At 38.7% G+C, this 20,057-nt stretch overlaps 1 protein-coding gene across 1 annotated transcript; it reads left to right on the top strand.

Moving 5' to 3' along the window:
- Nucleotides 1-1,077: 1,077 nt before the first annotated feature.
- Nucleotides 1,078-19,676, top strand: DPY19L4 (dpy-19-like 4 (C. elegans); the record flags this gene model as incomplete). The annotated part of the gene is made up of 11 exons (XM_009870130.1): nucleotides 1,078-1,209; nucleotides 1,298-1,396; nucleotides 2,609-2,682; nucleotides 4,499-4,657; nucleotides 6,272-6,391; nucleotides 7,472-7,592; nucleotides 9,051-9,107; nucleotides 12,660-12,742; nucleotides 14,484-14,616; nucleotides 15,705-15,863; nucleotides 19,395-19,676. Coding segments are annotated over 11 exons (1,302 nt in total), but the record flags the coding sequence as incomplete, so codon positions are not given.
- Nucleotides 19,677-20,057: the final 381 nt, after the last annotated feature.

The following is a 20,057-nucleotide window of genomic DNA, read 5'->3' as shown; positions in this document are numbered from 1 at the left end:
CAGGCAGCTCTCCAGCCACACCTCCCCCAGAATGGGCCACTCTGTACTGATTTAGCCGATAAATAGACTGGTGAAACAGATGCTGAAGGCCAATTGATTGTTCGATACAAGAAAGTCTTTGAATTTATTTTGCACGGTGATTCTCAGAAATGTTGCAACAATAAGGCGTTTTTACTCTGCGTGTTGCAGTGGTTTATAATCTACTTTGTACGTGTGTGCCTTCTAGTTTTCCGTTTCAAACCGTGTGTGATTCTCCTTAGTGTCCTCTTCGTTCGGTTGTTTTTTTTTCCTTTTCCTCAGCAGCGGAAAGCAGGGTCCTAAAAATATAGAGGAACAGATATTGGACATTAGGAAGAATTTCTTTACTGAAAGGGTTGTCAGGCATTGGAACAGCCTGCCTGGGGAGGTGTTTGAGTCACCATCCCTGGAGGTGTTTAAGAGAAATTTAGATGTTGCATTGAAGGACATGGTTTGGTGGCGTTCATAGGGCTAGGAAAAGGTTGGAGTTGATGATCTTGAAGGTCCCTCCCAGCTGAAACTGTTCTATGATTCTGTGATTCTATGAGACAAGTGTTTTGCTAAAAGTCTGAAGAGTCATGCATTGGGGTTTGTTAAGATCTGCTTATCAGTTAGTGAATAACAGAAACTCTCAGTAAGAGTCTGTGTTCCCGAGCTAGGCGAAGTGAGCAAGTTATTGTAAGGGCAAGGAAAGTACAAGTGCAGGGTAGTCACAGAAATTGTGTGTTCATAGTATTCCATTGTGGTTACTGCTTCATGCTACATCACAGTGAAGTGTTACAGAATGGGGAGACCTTGTAAGATACTACTGCTTTTGGCATTTTTATAGAATTATAATGAAGTAATTGTGGGCTAGTTAGTGAGGCTGACCGGGATCATTTTGATGTAAAATACTTTGCGGAGCCGAACCATGCTAGATTTTTGCTATACTTGAAGGATAGAGATCCATTAATCCTCTGCTTAACAGAGCAATGTAATGAGCTATCTACTGCTCTAAAAAGCAAGATGTACATCTGCTGCAATTTTATTTCATTGTGTTTTATTTTGTTTCTTCAACAGGTGCATGAAGTATACAAAATCTACTTGTTCTCTCTCTTCTTGGGGTACCTTTCGCAGTTTGAAAATTCAGCCTTACTAGTGTCACCATTACTGAGTCTTGTAGCAGCTTTTATGCTCTCTAAATGCCTTCAGGTAACGAGACTCTTCTCTCACTCTGAGTGTAGTTTTTAGATTTAAACTGAGCTCCAAATGATATGGCATTCTTAAAATATTTTTGCAGATGAACATGAAAAAAGGTACATTTATGTCAAGATTGCTGAAAATAATATACATTTATTTGGTACTTACAATAACAGTGACACTAAACTTCTTACTAAAGGTAAGATTCCTTTGTAAAAAATTGTTTTAATTTTCAAAATTCAATGGAAAGTTGCAGGTGTATCTTGGAAAAATCTTTTGAAGTGTTACTTGTCTTATTGATCTCAGAGTTCATAACTTAATTCATAGCAAATTACTCAAGTTTTAGTGCTCCAATTTTGTACCTATGTAAATGTCTTAAAAACTCAAGCATCTGCTTTTTATTGGGGTTTTGGTCTTTGGGGTTGAGGATAAAACATAGTATAGAAATTATCTTTAAATCATACTCCAGCTATTTTGTAAATGTGTTTTTTGTTATAACTTGGATGGCCTCTACAAACTGGTCTGAATATTAAAGCAAAATTCGTGTGCATGGAGAAGACCTAACAGCAAGGAACGGGTATGAGTAGTCTCAGGGTAAATGTTAACTTTCAATTAAATTTCAACTAGAACATGGGAACAGAGACCTTCACGTAATGTAGGGGTCAGCTAGGAGTTGAAATTGCACGATGGAGTTTGTCTTGTGTTTTGATTAGCAACTCATCTTGCTGGCTTTACTCTTTTGCATAATGTATAGTGCTTTTCCTCTGTGTTTCAAACACACACTGATTGTGTTAATTAACCGTGTTGACTGGAAAATAAAGAAGCTAGTGAACCCTAAAAGGTTTGAGAGAATGCTCAGATTCCATTGTCTTCTTGTGCCATTCAGAATGGCTAGCCTTGCTGTATCCCCAAGAAAATAAAACCTAACCTTGAAAAATATGATTTAAATTACATAGACACTACACAGAACTTTTTGACTGCTCAAACAATTTATGTGAAGATCACAAACGCTCATAACTTTTGCTAGGCTGCAGTCCTGTTGTTTAGCGGAGCCAAACACAATGTTCTTTGGCTTGCTTGGGCGTAAGTCTGTGTCCATTTTTGATGATCCTTTTTACACCTCTTGGTAGTCCTTTGACAATGTATTGACAACTTTTCACTTGACTCCTGTTGGGGTACATGAATGAAATGAAGGGGATGATATTCTCAAAGAAATCCTAAATATAGATTTATTTAGGTGGAGGTTTACAATACTGTACCAGTATCTCAATCGGCGCACTTAATCCAGTTTGTTATTTTTAACTAAATCTTGAATAGTTGTTTCCTTCCACTTTATAATCTGAATGAAGTGACTGTGTGAAAGCCATTTCCAGCACTTCATAAGATTTTTCTCTGCTAAACTAATTTTCAGATGTTTGTTCCTCATAAAGAAAATGAGCATTTGCTGAAGTTCATTGAAGTAAAACTTGGCTTAAACACAACTAAGTAAGTTTTTTAATTCTTTACACCTTCTAAGATATCCAAACTGCTCTGAGAATTGTATAATTTCAGTAGCTTGTGAGAATTTTATAAAGGAGTTACGGAAACAGTTTCTATTTGTGATCTATTTTTAAGATTGAATTAAAAAAAATTATGCATATACAGAATTTACTCAGGATTTTGAGGTTTCTGAGGCACCTCAATACTTTTCATGCCTTAGGGTGAAGGCACTTCATAGATTTTGTTTTCTTCTGATGTTGAAGAGCAAAAAAACCTGTACCCTGTCTAGTGTTTCTAATAAGACTTGAAAGCAAAGATAATAGGGTAAAGGTGTTAGTACTAACTTTTTATGGCCTGGAAAAGAAAGGACTCTGAAAAGAGTAATGAACTGTCAAAACTATCTCAAAGCAGGGTTGTGTGGGGTTTTGGTTTTAGTTCTGTAAGGATAACACCCCCAGAAAAAAAGTGTTTTGGAAGAAATTGTGAAAAGGGACAACTTAAAAACCAGAGGGAATTGTTGTGATTCTGAGAAGAACTGTTTGCATCTGTAAAAGAGTTGAATGTTAGTCTACAAGAACAGGACATCATGGCTACAGATTTTCTGAAAAACTTCAAATGGAGTATTGGTAAGGACTGAGACACCTCCTGGACCCAAGCCAAGACTTGCAATTCTGTGCAGGAATTGGGACTCTTTCCTGGGAATGCATTTCTTTTACAGAACTACTTCCCAGTCTTGCAGGGCAAGAAGTCGAAAATGATATCACACATAATTGGAGTTGTTGGGAAATTTTTGGAAGACAAGATATAATGACATTGATGAAGATCCACTGTTTTAACATACATACATATGCATTCTTAAATGTTTTTCAAGAAAAGAACGGACTCCTGGTCTGGATTTCAGTTTATTCAACTACTGGGTATTATGGATTTTTATATATATTTTTTTTTTTAAATCTGGGGACTTGCTAAATGTTACTTTCCAGGCTGTCAGACTCCACAATGAAGTCAATGATTGAGACAAACTGTAACTACTCCTAGAAAATTGTGTAACTGTGGGTTGGAATTACAGTTTGCAGCACAAGAGCTTCAAGATCTGTCTTTTAAGACCAGCTTGGACGTGCCCAGCTGTTAATCTTTAAACTGATTCTGTCTAATTCAAAGTCGTTCAGTTCTCTGGTCTTCCCTCGGGGGAAAAGAAAAAAAAGAGGGAGGAAAGCATAACAAAATTAGACAAGAGTGCATTCACAGCATCACATGCTGCACCAATTCCAGTTGAAAATAGCCATTGATAGTGCTTCTCGGCAGAGTATATAATCTTTCTGCTCATTAATTGAGAAAGAAGAATGGAGTGGGTTCAGCTACAGAACTAGTTTCTGCATTAAGGATTCTGTTCTTGGCAGTGGCTTGGGCTTGTCTGTGATCTCAGATGACCACTTTACCTTCTTCATCTCCCTGTTTGGAACGAGGACAAGCTTACCTTCTTGGATCAATATCTCTAAAATCTTAAGCCACTGTGACAACAGAGTGCTTTGTGGTCCCCGTAGTGGAATTGTATGAGAGGCTGGCTATTTGTAATATAATAGGGTTGTAGTCTGGTCACTTCAGATCAAAGTTTCTCTTTTCGAAGATAAGTTTTTGACAGTTACTCTAAAGAGTACTTGGAAAGCGACTTCAAATGATACAAAGATAACTTTTTGAAGACTAATTTCAAATAGCGTCCTATGACATGAGTAGCTTAAACTGTGATTCGTTGTGTGCTGGGTTTTTTTTCTGGTCTGTGGGGTATTGTTGTTGTTTTAATTGGATATTTTTTCCTTACTAGGAATTTTACAATGAATTGGCTCCTCTGTCAAGAATCTCTTCAGGCACCCTCCCAAGACTTCTTTTTGCGACTGACACAGTCATCGCTGCTGCCTTTCTATATTTTAGTATTAATTATCTGCCTTTTTTCGGTAACTCAGGTCATTTTTAGGAGAATTTGGTAAGTAACTTACTTATACTGAAAAATAAGTTAAAAATAAGATTCACAGGTGTCTAAATGAATGGTCAACATGTTTGTTGGACAACTGAGCTTGCCAGGGTGTGAGCCTCAGTGGAAAAGCCCACCAGAGGCTCCTAAAGAAAGTCCTTTAGTGAGGAGATTCTTGAGAATCTCTCCAGTCAGGACAGGGAGTTGTAATTGGTTTGTTTCCCCATAGGTGCAATGCCTGCAGAGCTTTGGCTAATGTTTTCTAATATGTTTAAGTCTCTTCCCATTGCCAGGGACAAAGATGTTTTGTCCGCTTTCCCCTTCCAACAGCCAAATTATCTGGTCATTGCTAGAGAATTTATTTCTCTGGTTGACTGTGAAGGATGGCATGGGTGGAGTTGGGAGGATTTCAGATTTACTCTTGTTAACAGTGATAAGATCCATCAGCCTTTTCTACTCAGAACAGAGCTGAAGTAAAACTGACTCGGTTACATGTGGTTTCACAGAAATTCACAGTTCCCTTGAGGGAAGGGGTAGTGGGGCTCTTTGTTTACAGACTAAGAATGCTGCAAAACGCTAAGAACACTTCAGCAATGCTGCAGGTCCTAGCAAAACTTGTCTTGCTCAGTGGCTACGAAATTATCTTTTCCTAGTAGAAGATGAATGGTGTAACTGCTCAGGCATTAGGGCAGATTTCTCACTTGTCTGCAGCAAAAATCAACAGATTTTTTTCAAGGACTGAGACTTCTAATGGATAAAGACTGTGGTGGTAGGTGAAAATGTTTGTCAGGTTGGATGTGTGATAGTACATTCAAACAATGAAACAAACTTCTGATTTTTTGCTAGTGGTTGAAATAGCTACTAATTACTTGTAATGAGCAGTGACTACAGTATGTTCAACAGCTTTTTAAAGCTTAGAATAAACCTTCTCCCCCCCTTTTTAAAATTTTTTTTTAGTAATTTTGAAGCAGTCAATCTCAAATACTTTTCCTTCTGTGATGAGGAAGCTTATAAAGTTGTAACTAGAAAATGCATCGTGGTAGAATAAAATGGTTGTCTGTTGTGTGCTTTCCTGTCTCATTTGTAGAAAAATGTATGTTGTAAGATTTTGGTTATGATTTTTATTCATATTACTAGAATTTATAATAATGTGATTAAAATCTGATTTTGTTAACTTTGTCATAAAGGGTATACAAATTCCATAGATGATTATCATCCTACAGATTCCATAATTCTTCACCAAGCTAATGGTATGAGGAAACTTAGTTAGGATGTATATACGGCGTGCTTCATCTAAATGTTTGCAGAGTGTGCATGCTCTTAAATTAGACTGTCTCTTCGTGCTGAATTAACTTAAAATACGGTCACAGGCAGTGATCCCATTGCATTAATTCACAGCCATTGCTCTGGAGAGGTTACAGTCTAAACCAAGGGACAGTGAGTACTGATAGATTATTGATGAAGTACAAAAAAAAATCCCAAACAAGCAGTGCAACAATATTGTATGATGGGGCATAGAATGATATCAGTGTGCTGCTGACTTAACAATGATAAAAATATTTTTATTGGCACCTTTGCCTGAGATAATGTCTGAATTAAGTGATGTCTCATTTTCTCCAACTGCAGTGGTGAACCACTGAAAGAGACAGTTAAACTTGAGGATGGTCGAATTGGAGAGAGGCCAGAAATAGTTTATCATGTAATTCACACAATTTTACTTGGTTGTCTAGCGATGTGTTTGGAAGGGTAAGTCTGATTTTGATGTATCTCTTTTGAAAGCAACAAGAGTTCCTAATTGGACATGATACACCATTCACCCCCTTTTTCAGAAATGTGTTTGGCATATAGTGTACTAATTAGTAGAGGAAAGAGTAAAGATCATTTTGATTGGATACATGTATATGATGAATTGTGCTTGTCTCTTAAATGTGTTTTCCAAGCTTCAATGCAGCCAAAATCCAATACATCAGTTGAAGCATATTTTAATCACTTTCTTTAAGGTATTGAAAGTGTAGAACTGCTGTAATTTTAATATTGTATTCTAGCAAGATTTTGTGTAGTGTTTTGATAAACAGTGAATGTTCTGGAATATTGGAATGTGGGAGAGGTCTTATCCATCTTTTTGGGTCTCGGCTAGCATGAAGTATACCTTTGCCTGACATGTTAAAGCAGTAGCAAAACTATTTCCGTAGGTATCGTGTTAGTCCTTAAAACTACAGAAGTTAGTGTTTGGAAGACATCATCTTGGCTCGTGGCTGAATCAGCTTGAAGGTGGCATTGTGTTTGTATCGCACTTACCGGCCTTAAGTCTGAATACTCACAAATTCTTAAAGTGATCAGGCTGTTATGTTACCATGTAGTTGTTTTAACTTGACTAGACTATGCTTAAGAGGCAGACAATACCAGCAAATCATAAATTGTTTATTAAAATTTTCCTTTCCTTTCTTCAGGAACTCCCTTAGGGTACAATGTCTGTACAGTTTTGCTGAATAGCTGGTTTTTTTGTCCTTACTTGGCTGGAAAACCGCAACAGCCAAGTGACTTACCTAGTCTCTGTTTTTCTTTCATCCTCCCCTGAACTCTGTGAAGGATTTTGTCATCTTTTACCTTGGATCTTGCTCCTACATGTTGCAGCAGATAACCAGGTGCCTGCTCTTCTGCTAGAGATTTCCTTGGTTTACCTTTCAGTGCCATCAAATTTGATCTCAGATGGCTTGAACACCCAGACTCTGTTTGACATATGAAAAAAATCTGAATGTTTTTGTAAATGGATTGAATACAGAGGCATGGGCAGAGTACCAACTAAGTTACTGCGATGTTTTTCAGAATGAAATACCTATGGACGCCTTATGTTTGCATGCTTGCTGCATTTGGTGTGTGCTCTCCCGAACTTTGGATGACACTTTTCAAGTGGCTTCGACTGAAAGCCGTGCACCCAATATTACTGGTGAGTTTCTGTTGCCAAAGTCTTGGGAATTGCAGCTAGCAGGCGTGTAACTTTTCAAATGACAATTGCCTAAGACCTGTAGAGGAACCCATTAAAAAACATGTAATTCGGTGAGCAGTGGATCTCGTACAGTCTGCTTTTGTTCTTAATATCGTGCTTTCATGTGTTCTCTGGTACCTGGTGATAAAGTCATGTTTATGCTACAGCCTTTCGTCATAAGAAGCTGAACTCTCTTCATCTCTCTCTCTCTTTCACTCAGCTGTTTTTGTTTCTTTTAACAAATTTTGAAGACCTCAGACTCGCTGTCACGTTTAGTTGAGATTGGTCAAGAATATCATGTGCTTTTTAGGAGTGCAGGAGAAAAAGTATAGGCAAACATTTATATAAGCCTTTTTTCACTAGGAAACCAGGCTAAAAATGTGATAGTTAGGTGTATTTAATTGCTGAGAATAAAGCTCCTTCATAGGAAACCATAAGTGGAGTTACTTTGCATAAGGTTTGTTCATGTGTGGCTGTTACAGTAGAGTGGTGTTATTCAGAATGTGCTTGTACTACATCACAAACTGTCCACTTCCAACCCTAGCTTTATTAATATGTCGAGAGCTGCTTTGTGTACTTTTTAGCAGCTTTGTGCATTTGTTTAACTAATAAAATATGGATAAGAAATTGCTTACCTTAATTTCCAGAGGCTCATAGGAATAAATATTTTATACTTAAACATAGAAATTTGCTATGTCAGTTGTGAAAATGCCACACATTATTGCATCAGAAGCATTGACAGTGTTCTTCCAATCAAAGAGCAATAATACGCTCAGGTACATGGTAAACACAGTATTTTATACACCTTGTGCTTTCTGCCACACATACTTGCCTTTTTTTTTTAACACTTTTTTAACACTGTAGATGCATTAATAGCTTAATACAAAGAGAATGTCTTGTGTGCATTCCTTACCAAATGTGTTTCTTCTACCATGTGAGCTATTTTCTCCTTGTAAACCAAAAGTTTTATCAGCTAGAATGATGGTGTGCTGCAAAATGAGTTTCTGGATTTTGTATATCAATAATATTAATTTAAACAAAAGCATCAACAACGTCAGAGGTTTGAAATGCTTATTTCGTACTTTTTTTTCCTTTCTCAGATTATTTCATTGTGTTTGTTGTTTGTATGTGAGGTGTTTACTTTTCTTCTGTTCCCCACATCGTGTGCATATTGCATTGTTTTTTATTTCAGTAGTAATTAACCAACCCTAATATTGATGGTAAAGTTATTGTGGATCAGTTTTTGCCTGCTAAATTAGACAAGTTACTGTTTGTGGGGAGTTTTTTGCTTGGTAGAGGACTGCAAAGTTTAATTTACTGTCACTCGAACATTTCAGGCATAAAGGTAGCCTGAATCAACAAATGGTCCAAGGCTGGAGAATGGTGCATAATCCGTTTCTTCTAATGTATATTTTCTAGGCTCTTATTCTAAGTATGGCAGTTCCCACAATAATTGGATTCAGCTTGTGGAAAGAGGTAAGAAAAGCACCTTTGTGGCTTTTCTTTTGTATGTAGGCACAATATGAGTCAAAACAATGAGCAAATATAATGAAATATACCTAGGGAAATGAAATATATACAGTGAAATAAATGCTGTCATCCACTGAGAATGTTTTGATTTGTTTTGTTTTTTAGACTGTTTACATTTTTCAGTATGAAGTATTTGACAACTCGATTTGTTAGCAGTCGCTTATTGCAATTAAGAGGTGTTTAAATGATTACTGTTACTATATTCAGTTTTTATGCTTTGGATATATGAACTGACTCAGCAAAGAAAATACTGACAAATAAAAACGTGGGATATTGAAAACTACGTTGCCTCAATCATGGTTTTAGTGAGAGAGAGTGAAGTTAGATGGAAGGAAAATTATGGGAGGCCGTATGCAGATAATCTGTTTGAAAAGCTCCCATCAAACTATAATGGAGTTAAATCCTTCGTGCAGAGCACTGTGTAGAGATTTTACATGCTACACTACAGGGAGGAAAAGCTACAGATGTTGCCATGTTTAAAATAAATACTTAGTTCTTTATTGCTGTCGTGGTTTGACCCTGGCTGGATGCCAGGTGCCCACTACAGCTGCTCTATCACTCCCCCCTCTCAGCTAGACAGGGAGGAGAAAATAGAACAGAGAGCTCGTGGGTTGAGATAAGGACAAGAAGATCACTCAGCAATTACCATCACAGGCAAAACAGACTCGACTTGGGGAAATTGAATTTATAACCAATCAGATTAGAGAAGGACAATGAGAAATAAAACCAAATCTTAAGAATAACACCTTCCGCCCACCTCTTCCTTCTTCCCAATTCCTCCACCTCCTCCCCTCAAGTGGCACAGGAGGACAGGGAATGGGGCTTATGGTCAGTTTATTATATGTTGTCTGTGCTGCTCCCTCTTCCTCAGGGGGAGGACTCCTCACTCTGCCCTTGCTCCAGTTGGATGTCCCTCTTATGGGAGATTATTCTTCACAAACTTTCTCCAGTGTGGAGTCCTTCCCACGGCTGACAGTTCTGGACAAACTGCCCCAATGGGCGTGCTCTCCACGGGGTGCAGACCTTCAGGAGCAGACTGCTCCAGTGTGAGCAGGGTCACAAGTCCTGCCAGCGGACCTGCTCTGGCATGATCTCCTCTCTTCACGGGCTTCAGGTACTACCAGGAGCCTGGTCCAGCACAGCCTTCCCACAGGGTCACAGCCCCCTTCAGGCATCCATGTGCTCTGGTGTGGAGTCCTCCATGGGCCACAGGTGGACGTCTACACTCCTGTCACCTCGATGGACTGTAGGGGACAGCCTCCCTCACAATAGTCTTCACCACAGCTCGGGGGAATCTCTGCTCTAGTGCCTGGAGCACCTCCTCACCCACTTCTCTGATCTTGGTGTCTTCACATACTCTCGCTCTTCACTCTCTATCTTTCTGCAGCTGCACAGTAGTTTTCCCCCCCATCTTAAATATGTTATCACAGAGGTGTTACCACCATCATTGGTAGGTTCAGCCTTGGCCAGCAACGGGTTTGTCTTTGCAGTTGGCTGGCATTGGCTCTCTCGGACATGGGGGAAGCTTCTAGCAGCTTCTTGCAAAAGCCACCCTTGCACAACCCCCCGTGCCAAAACCTGGCCAACCCAATACAATTGCAAGTCACAGACAGACTAGCGGGGAGAGTATCTGGAAATTTCTTAACTTCTGTAAGTGCAAAAAATATGGGAACTATTCCACAAAGGGTAACCCTCAGCTATATTAACATAGTTTCAAAATAGTTAGTTTGAGTGGTTTTATCAGAATTTAAATATAAATGCCAGTCTTGACCCAATAGTATTTTACCAGATTTTGTAACACCTATTTTATAATAGTTTATATTTTGTCTATTTTATAATAGACATTTTGATTACAACATAATCTGACTCTTTTTACATTTCTGTGCAGATATTCTTCTGGAGAGAATAGAGCAATATTCTCCTGGAAAAATAAGCTACAATTGCTCAAAAGAGCAAATCTATTATGAAATCTATTACGATAAACTAGTTTAGTTGAGCAAATAATTCCTTTTCAGATTATTTTTTAATAAAAGCAATGTGAGAGGTTGGACTCTAGAGGGCTTCATTCATTGCAGATCCAGCTTTTGCTTTTGAGCAGTGGTGAAGTTTGCTCTCCAGGTTCATAACTCATCCCTGAGCTTGGAAACTTTGATTAATAGTAATGGGACAGTGCAAATGCCTTGAGGCTCTTCATCTGTTTTTGTGGCTGTAAATGGCTGAGTGTACAGCTCAGCACCTTTCTGCTCTGCCTCAATCTGGCCTAGTCCCTCATCTAACTAGATTTTTCCAAGGGTACTGTTTTATAAGTAAAACTGGTTCTCCCTTGGGGTGGCAGCAGCAGTTCCTCTTCGTGTCTGTCTGTTGTTCTGGGAACAGTTCAGGTGTATGTGTGACAGGCGCTGCTGCAGCTTTCAGCCCTGGTACGAAACTACGGCAGTTGTTCCTGTGCCACCCTAACATGTCTGAATGTAGACTGCTGTCACTTGGCAGCTCAGTTGTCCAGGGTGAGTGGACTTCTCAGTTGAAAGCAGGCCCCCACTTCCGGCTCTCTCTCCACTGCAGCTGTCCCAAAATAAGTAGTCCCTTTAGTCTGGCATAACCGGTAAACTTCATCGTTTTCAGAAAGATCTGGCATTGGTAGCTTTCACTCAGCAGTAACATCAGCATGAATGTGCTCCAGCCCCTCAAGGCTGGCGAGCTTCTAGCCATGCCTTCTTCAGACAAATGCTCAAAATGACTCAAGGACTGACAGAATCTCCTATCTTAATAAAGGACCTGTTCTTCATTCACCCCTCAAACCTAACAGGAAAGGGAAGCCATGGTGCGGGCTTGCAATCTGAGCCGGTCTGAAGGAGTTGACATCCTGTCTGACTTCCCAGAATCCCTCCTTTTCCCCAAATTTTTTCAAGAGCATAAACTAAGATATCCTTCTACAAGGTAGCGTGCTTTCCTTCACTTCAGTGAGTGAAGTCAGAAGAAAGTTCAGGGAAGATTACTCACATAATGCTATTCTAGGAAGTTTCTTCTCTCCTGTCCTGCTTGCACAGCCACTTTCCATCACGTTACAGCAGTCCAGCCCCTGCTGCTCAAACAGATTTTCCGTGAAAGATTTATCAGCTTCTTGGTTCAGTGCTGTTATTTATATTCATTTGCATGGGAAAACCTGAGCTATGGTTTCGATGCGTTTAAGGCCAGTTAAAGTTGATTAATGTTGTTGCTGTGTAGGTTTTTAGTGGGGGGGTTAGATTTTTTTTTAATTATAAGTATTCTAATAAAATAGAGAGATGAGAACTTGTGTTTAACACACTTGTTTTGGAGAAGGTCTCCTGCTCTCAGGTGACAGCACAGGTGAACTGTGTTTTGCAAAGTATTCAAACAAAAATGCCAGGCAGGAGGGAAAACTCAAGACTTTCTGTTGTGCTTCTTAAGGCCTTAATATAATGAGATGCTCTACATATTTTTTTTTAACTGGAAATAACCAAAACATGTTTCTGTCAGTTTTTCCCTAGGATAATGACAGAGCTTTCAGAACTGCAAGAATTCTATGATCCTGATACAGTAGAACTTATGACATGGATAAAGTAAGTATGAAGTACCACATTTCTGCTTTACTGCTTTATGTCAGAGTATTTTTATCTCAGCATTTTGTGGAGCTACCTCTATTAATCTGAGTTTTCCCCTACTAAGTCGTTCCATGATGTATGGGAGAAGCATTGTTTTAAGTTTGGCATTATTCCCATGCAAAGAAACAGAAATATAATACTGATTTCAAGAGCAGAACATCCTAAACCACACAAGCAAATTATATTTAATGTCATTACTAGACCTATTTTCCAAATAAAGGTGGGCGTCTTAGGACTTGGTTCTTCACACCCTAACTTTTCAGTGGATTAGAGGATTCATGCTGATTGTAATGCCAGTGGGGCACAGAAACACCAAAAGTTTTGTGTGCATGAGCCAGTAAAATGAAATGCCTGAATGTGAGGATTTAGATACTTCAGTCAAGATATGTGCAGTGTAACATGTATGGCTGAAACTTCCCCTTTGACTAGGAGGCTGCAAGGGTTCTTGCACGTAGGGTGTAGCATGTACATAGTTCCTCCTGAGCCATATGCATAGCTAATACTGAACCAAGTTATTTTCAAAGATAGTGTTTTTCTTCCCACCAAAAGCTTCAGAACTGGATTCTGGCCTCGTTCAATCTAGCTTTGAGCTATGTCACTAGGAACTGTGCTACTCTGAAAATTACATTCCTTGTGTTCAGATAACTTACCTTTAACAGTATTTTTTTAGAATATTGTTTTCTCTGTTTATGTAGTCTTTCATGTCAACCTGCTCATCCTCAGAAAAGACAAGGCTGGTAATTATGGTGTTCCAGCCAATTTCTTCTTTCTGTCAATAGTAGTGTGTGTTGTTTGTCACTGCCGTGGCTCTTCAAGGCGGCAAGTGGAATAATGCCAAGTACCTAATGGCTTTTACATTAGTCTGCATATATTATGCTTCAAGTACATAATTAATCATGGTGAATTGCATTGAGATTCACTTAGCTAAGAGCAATTTGACTACCCTTATTTGTACCAGCTGTTCATGTTTTTAATGAAAATAAAGACTTTTTTTCTTAAGGATATACTTGGATATATGTATTGGAATTTTAATAGAATATCATTATTACAGTTTATTTTCTTAAATTCATGTTATCAGAGAGAAAATTTTATCTCAAATTTTCTCTCCAGGAAAGTTGCGCCACCTCTGTAATAAAGTGTGACAATGGCTGTTTTCTTTCACTGATACAGGAATACAGATATTGAAAAGATGAAACCAAGCCCAGAAACATAATTATTGTAGACATTATTCTGTATCATTACGCTGTTTCCTCATAGCTGACAAAATACATGGTCCTAGAGAGCAAATGAAAATAAAAGCAAATCCTTCCCTTACAAGATAACACCATGTTGTTTCTCCTTCTCCCTCCCCTCCCTCTCAAGCTTGTTTTGCCACAAGGCAGCAACCGGTTGGTAAAAGTAGTAGTTGGATCCGGGACCACTCTGCGTGGTGCGAGGAGGGAAGGAGGACGGCCGCCAGCCCCTGCCCCAGCAGGAGGCCCAGCCTTGCTAACTCCGGTTGCTGCAGGTCGGAGCTTTTCCTGGTGAGGAAAGCAGTGCCGCTGCAGTGTTAACACCAATTGTAATTAGACCCCCAATGATATCTTTGTGTGCTCTGATTCATCCTGTAGCATCCTAAAAAATTCACACAGTGTAGAGAATTAAAACCACTGTTTTGGGAAATGCAGCCTTTACTCAGGCACATATGTTGGTTTTGCAGGCGTCAGGCTCCTGTGGCTGCTGTGTTTGCAGGCAGCCCGCAGCTAATGGGTGTGATTAAGCTTTGTACCGGATGGATGGTGTCGAGCTTGCCTTTATATAATGACGATGATCTTCTAAAAAGAAATGAAAATGTGAGTATCCAGTTCCATAAATGTGTATGTACTATCGGTGATTTATAGACTGTTCCATCATGTAAGACTGATGTTGCCCATCTAATGTGTGGGAGTACTGTAAATGGTAACACTCCAGAGAAGATGACCTTCTAATTCCTCATGACACATGTTTCCATTGCTCTTCTGTGCTGCCCAGGCCACCTGTTTTTATATATATAAAAAAGCAAACTCTTTAGCGATACTTCTCAAAAAGCGGGACAAAAGCACAGCATGAAAACACAGCCTCCGGTATAGGACTTGCAGTTACAGGAGCAGTTTCTGGCAATGGCATTCCAAATACTACCTTTTCTCCAAAGTGTTTATAGTCTGAGGTGAGAAAATGACTTCTTGTAAAGAAAGATAACAAGACCAATACATAATCTCTTAAATTCATGAACAAGATTCCTTTCTGAGCAGTGTGACCATGCTGAGTTTGAGACAGGCTGTCATTTCTAAATGATTCTGAGAAATTTTTTTCTTTGTGTTTTGTCAGGGAGAAAGTTACAAAGCTGAGCAAACTTGCCCAGTGACTACCTAGCAAAGAAATCAAAATTGCTATTCTACGTTAGTTCTCAGTACGTATTTGAGTGCTCAAGGATTACAGCAGGGAAATGGAAATCTCTAGCAAGATACTTGACTTTAAAATCATCTCACAGAACTGTCTTCCTCCTCACCCAGATGAAATGAGTCAAAAAAATAAAAAGCAGAATATATTAGAAGTAATGAGGACATAGGAGTCCAACAAATAGGGAAGGGAGTATCTAGTAGATTATCAGTCCTTCATTCTGTACAGAAACAAATATCAAAATATTATTTCTGAAGACTTTTCAGGCCACTTGAGACATATAAGTTGAGAACTTGCCATCAGCAGAGACAAATACTTCCCATTCAGCTGGCCTTTACCTCACTTGTTTTGGAGATTTCAAATCCAAACATTTTATAGCATGGTGTGTACCTATATTTTGTTATTGCAGGTAAGTCGTCCCTCCCGCCTCTCCCTCCCCCTGCCAAGTATTTGATCTAAGACTGATTTTTGCGTTGCCTAAACATGTTTTCTTAATTTATAGATTTATCAGATCTATTCAAAGAGGTCAGCAGAGGATATTTATAAGATACTCACATCTTACAAAGCTAATTTTCTGGTTATTGAAGATTCAATTTGCAATGAAGTGGGCCCTGTAAGAGGATGTAGAGTTAAAGATCTGTTGGATATTGCTAATGGTCATGTAAGTAACCGTAAGAAAAAAAAGACTGTTTGAATGCATAAATAATTCATTTAAAAGTAAATCTTTGTATGATGCTGATCTTATTTTTCTGATTGTAATTGACATGTAGGCAGAGACTTACAAACTGCAGGAGTGATCAATTTAGTTTTGGTTAGTCTGTTTCTTACACATCTGTAATCTTACCCTGTACTATTCTTTAACTGCCCTAATGCCTCCTAATACGTTAGTATCTGGCTGTGCTACTTTTCTGCCAGTCATTATCATTCAACCCTATATAAATGTTTAAGACTTTTAACACCTGAAGAGGTTATTACAAAAGCAGTAAAGCCCTGCCTCAGAGGCTGTTCTTTACTAGCTTCAGAGATGAAATTTTAAAATTAATAAACTCAGTTCTTCTAAAACTCTGCCATTCAATACAGTACTGACAGGGTTACAAGTCTATTCGGTTCAGTCGTGCAGGTAGGTTAGCACCCCAATAGTTTAAACCACAGTTGGTAGAAAGATTGCTTGAATAATCTGTAGGGTTATGGAGATAGCCATGAAGGCTCCCGCAGTCATTGCCATGCTGTGTCTGTTCTGAATGCTGATAATGCTCCTCTTGCTGCCGACATAGGGAATGAGATGGCATTTGTAATGTGATCTCATTTACCACTTCTTTATCTGCTTTCTGGGAATCCAGCAGAAGTCCTGACTTTTTCTAAAGGCAGGAAAGGCCCTAAACTCACTCAGGGTTTGGTTGCTTATTCTCAGGTCAACAGGAGAGAGGGAGTCACCAGTAACTTCTAAGCAGTCACAGGTTAGCTTCATTTAATTGGTTTCCTGACAAAGAAAAAGAAATTAAGCATTTATTTGACATTACAGCCTGTTGTGTATTAACTGTACCAAGTTAAACGTTGGCTTGAATGTTTGGTTGTTTTGGGTTTTTTAATCGGGAGCATACATATGTTTCTTGCATATTGTCTTATATTCCATTCTTGGGGAAGAATACAAGCTGGTCGTCTGTATAAGGTATTTTATAAGCTCTGCTTTTGATGATACACATTTCAAAAGAACTTGTGATGGAAGCATTTAATTTCTATACTTGCTTTCCTTTGGGGAAGTGATTAGGTGTGATATGTTTGGATGGAATATACTTTGGGGAAGTATAGGGGTGATACGTTTTTAGAGAATTACTTTTTAATTTCCCCAGGAATCTATAACTGGTGTCAGTTTCACTGGTTTTCAGCATTAGTTTTCCTGAGCAGTTTATCCATGGAGGATAATGTCCCTGTTTTTCTATTATCTTTCTTACCATTGCTGTAATCTATCCTTTTCCTTTCTTTACTTTGCCATTGAAATCATGTGTTCTGTGAGTATTCCACGTTGTAGCCATATATTGATTACACCATATATCGGTTACATCGTAACAGAGTGTGTGCAAGTAACCTCCATCACTGATAAACAGCACATGTTACCTCTCAGTTTCTTCTCAGATCTGTTTTTGCATGAGTAGGTTCCTGTTCCCTCTTCACACTTCAGATGTCACCTGGAACAATTAACTACAATTTCATGATTCCGTTTCCTCATATTCATGCATCTCTTATCTCCATGCTTCCTTCATGCTTCTCTCTGGCACATAATCTTGATCTCATCTGAACTTCTGCAGCGTATTTTTACTGTCAGATTTTTAAGTTTTTGTTAGATTTTATATATCAGATTGAGTTTCTTCCTCCTTTAACTCCTAACACCCAGTTACTCAGCAGTTCATCCTAAGGAACACCTCTCAGTACTTTTCATAGTGGTTGTTGCTTGCAGTGATAATTTCAGTCAAACCAGGGGGGAAAAAACATCAAAGGACAATATCCAATGCAAGGAGCCTGTCTTTGATAAATGCCAACACAGTGCTGTCAGTACACAAAACCAGTCATTTACTATTTTTGTGTAATTAGGATTGTCAAAGTGACAAAGAGTTATCATAGTTACAGTGGAGAGATTAAGAAGAGGAAAAAGTTCATTATGAGAGTTTCACTTAAAATCTGTTCTGCTAAAAGCCTGTAATTTAAATAAGTAACAAGACAAGCAGTGTATACATTTAAATGTAGACAAATGAGTGTTCAATATTTTTAGTTCTGGAAAAAGTAGTGGAATGGCCAACAGAAGTAAAGTATTTTCTTCTTGGAAAACTGACATAGTTTGTTTCTGAAAGTTGGTAACAGTGTGATGTCTCAGGAGGCTTGGAAAGAAAACTCTCAGTTTGCTTTCTAACAGAAATTGTCTAACTTGTATTGAAAGACTATCAAGACTTTCTGAACTAGTGGAAGCCTGTGGATATGTAGTTGGAGATTGCAGCACTTACTCCTTCCCAAAGGAAGTGAGACAGCAGACAGGCTGTTGTGTTGTTGACACATCTATGGATGTGTTTTCCAAATTGCTGTGTTGAAGAAGATAAATTAATACTTTCTATACTAGAACTAGGATATAGTTCCAGTCCGATATCTTGGGTTTTGATGGGGCAAGACAGATGTTTTCCAGCAGTCTTGCTCAGAGGAAATATTTTTGTGTTTGGTAGCCACCGACAGATTTTTCTCTGTGAATTTGTCACAGAATCACAGGAATCATCTAGTCCAGCCCCCCTGCCAGAGCAGGGTCACCTACAGTAGGTCACACAGGAACGCCTCCAGGCGAGTTTTGAATGTCTCCAGAGAAGGAGACTCCACAACCTCCCTGGGCAGCCTGTGCCAGTGCTCTGTCACCTTCACAGTGAAGAAGTTTTTCCTCATATTTTTGTGGAACCTCCTGTGTTCCAGCTTGTACCCATTGCCCCTTGTCCTGTCATTGGACATCACTGAGAAGAGCCTGGCTCTGTCCTCCTGACACTCCCCTTTAACGTATTTATAAACATTAATGAGGTCACCCCTCAGCCTCCTCCTCTCCAAAAAGACCCAGCTCCTTCAGCCTTTCCTCATAAGGGAGATGTTCCACTCCCTTCATCATCTTTGTGGCTCTGCGCTGGACTCTCTCAAGCAGTTCCCTGTCTTTGTGCCATTAGAAGGAATTGTGAAGGGATTTCTTCAAGATGTTGGATAGCTGATACTAAAACACACAAGGGATTTGCTTCCAAGTCAATCAGTTGGAATCTAGAAGGCGATATGTGCATGTATCTTCAGTCTTTATTAGGTATATCCAACTTGGCCTGGAAAAACTAATTAAGAATTTCCTTCCCTAGATCGGGGGTAACTCTTTGTGCAGCTCAGGTTTGAAGTACTGGGTAAACAGCGCGTGGGTAACTTCCACAGTTCTTCATTGTATGAATGAAGTGCACTGATTTTCATGTGTGCTATCCTGACAAAGGTATTAATTCACGTAGGCTGTTTTAGATGGTTAAATAAATTGTAGGGGAATATGTTTTCAATTTATCAGAATCATACAGTATGGAAATTAAATGTCTAGCGTAAAAGAAATTTTCAGAATACGGAAGTAAATTAAATGTACAAAATTATGTTCTGTAACTGCTTATCCTCAGTATTTTAATTAAATTTTCTTTTCTGACAGGTGGTTTGCGAGGAAGGCGACAGCTATGCCTACTCAAAATATGGACGATTTTGTCATGAAATCAAAATGAACTACTCTCCATATGTGAATTATTTTACTCGAGTATACTGGAATAGATCCTACTCTGTATATAGAGTCAACACTGTGATATCATTCCAGTCATGAGAAAGCACGCAAGATGCTTTCTGAGGATTGATTGTGAATGAAATTCAGTTGAAAAAGTTCCTTTTGATCAAGGAAGTTATTTTTGGAGATACATGTGCGCACATGCAGTGTATTGACAACTTTATTTAACAAACTGAAATTCTCTGAACTACAGATCAACAGACGCAGATATCATCCTTGAAGGAAACAGGAAAATTCGTCAATTTTACAGTCTCTACACAGTGTGACAGTCTTCCACGGTTTTGCATTTTTTGTTCCCATTAAAAATCATTTTACTCTTCATATAAATAAGATTTCTAACTTTAGTGTTAGAGAGCTGATGTGGGTAGACTTCAGTAAATGCAGAAAAATTATTTAAAGTCATTTAAGTTATATAGCTTTTATTTTCTAGCAAGAAAGTGATCGGTATCCCGAGTCTTTTCAAGTAAGTGTTTGGGGTTTTTGTTTTTTTGTTGTTTCTCCTTTTTGTCTTCCACTGTTAACATTTCTATGTTTATC

The sequence above is a fragment of the Apaloderma vittatum genome, unplaced genomic scaffold (assembly GCF_000703405.1).
Source record: "Apaloderma vittatum isolate BGI_N311 unplaced genomic scaffold, ASM70340v1 scaffold25675, whole genome shotgun sequence".
NCBI lineage: Eukaryota > Metazoa > Chordata > Aves > Trogoniformes > Trogonidae > Apaloderma > Apaloderma vittatum.
This window is presented reverse-complemented; position numbering and strand designations above follow the sequence as displayed.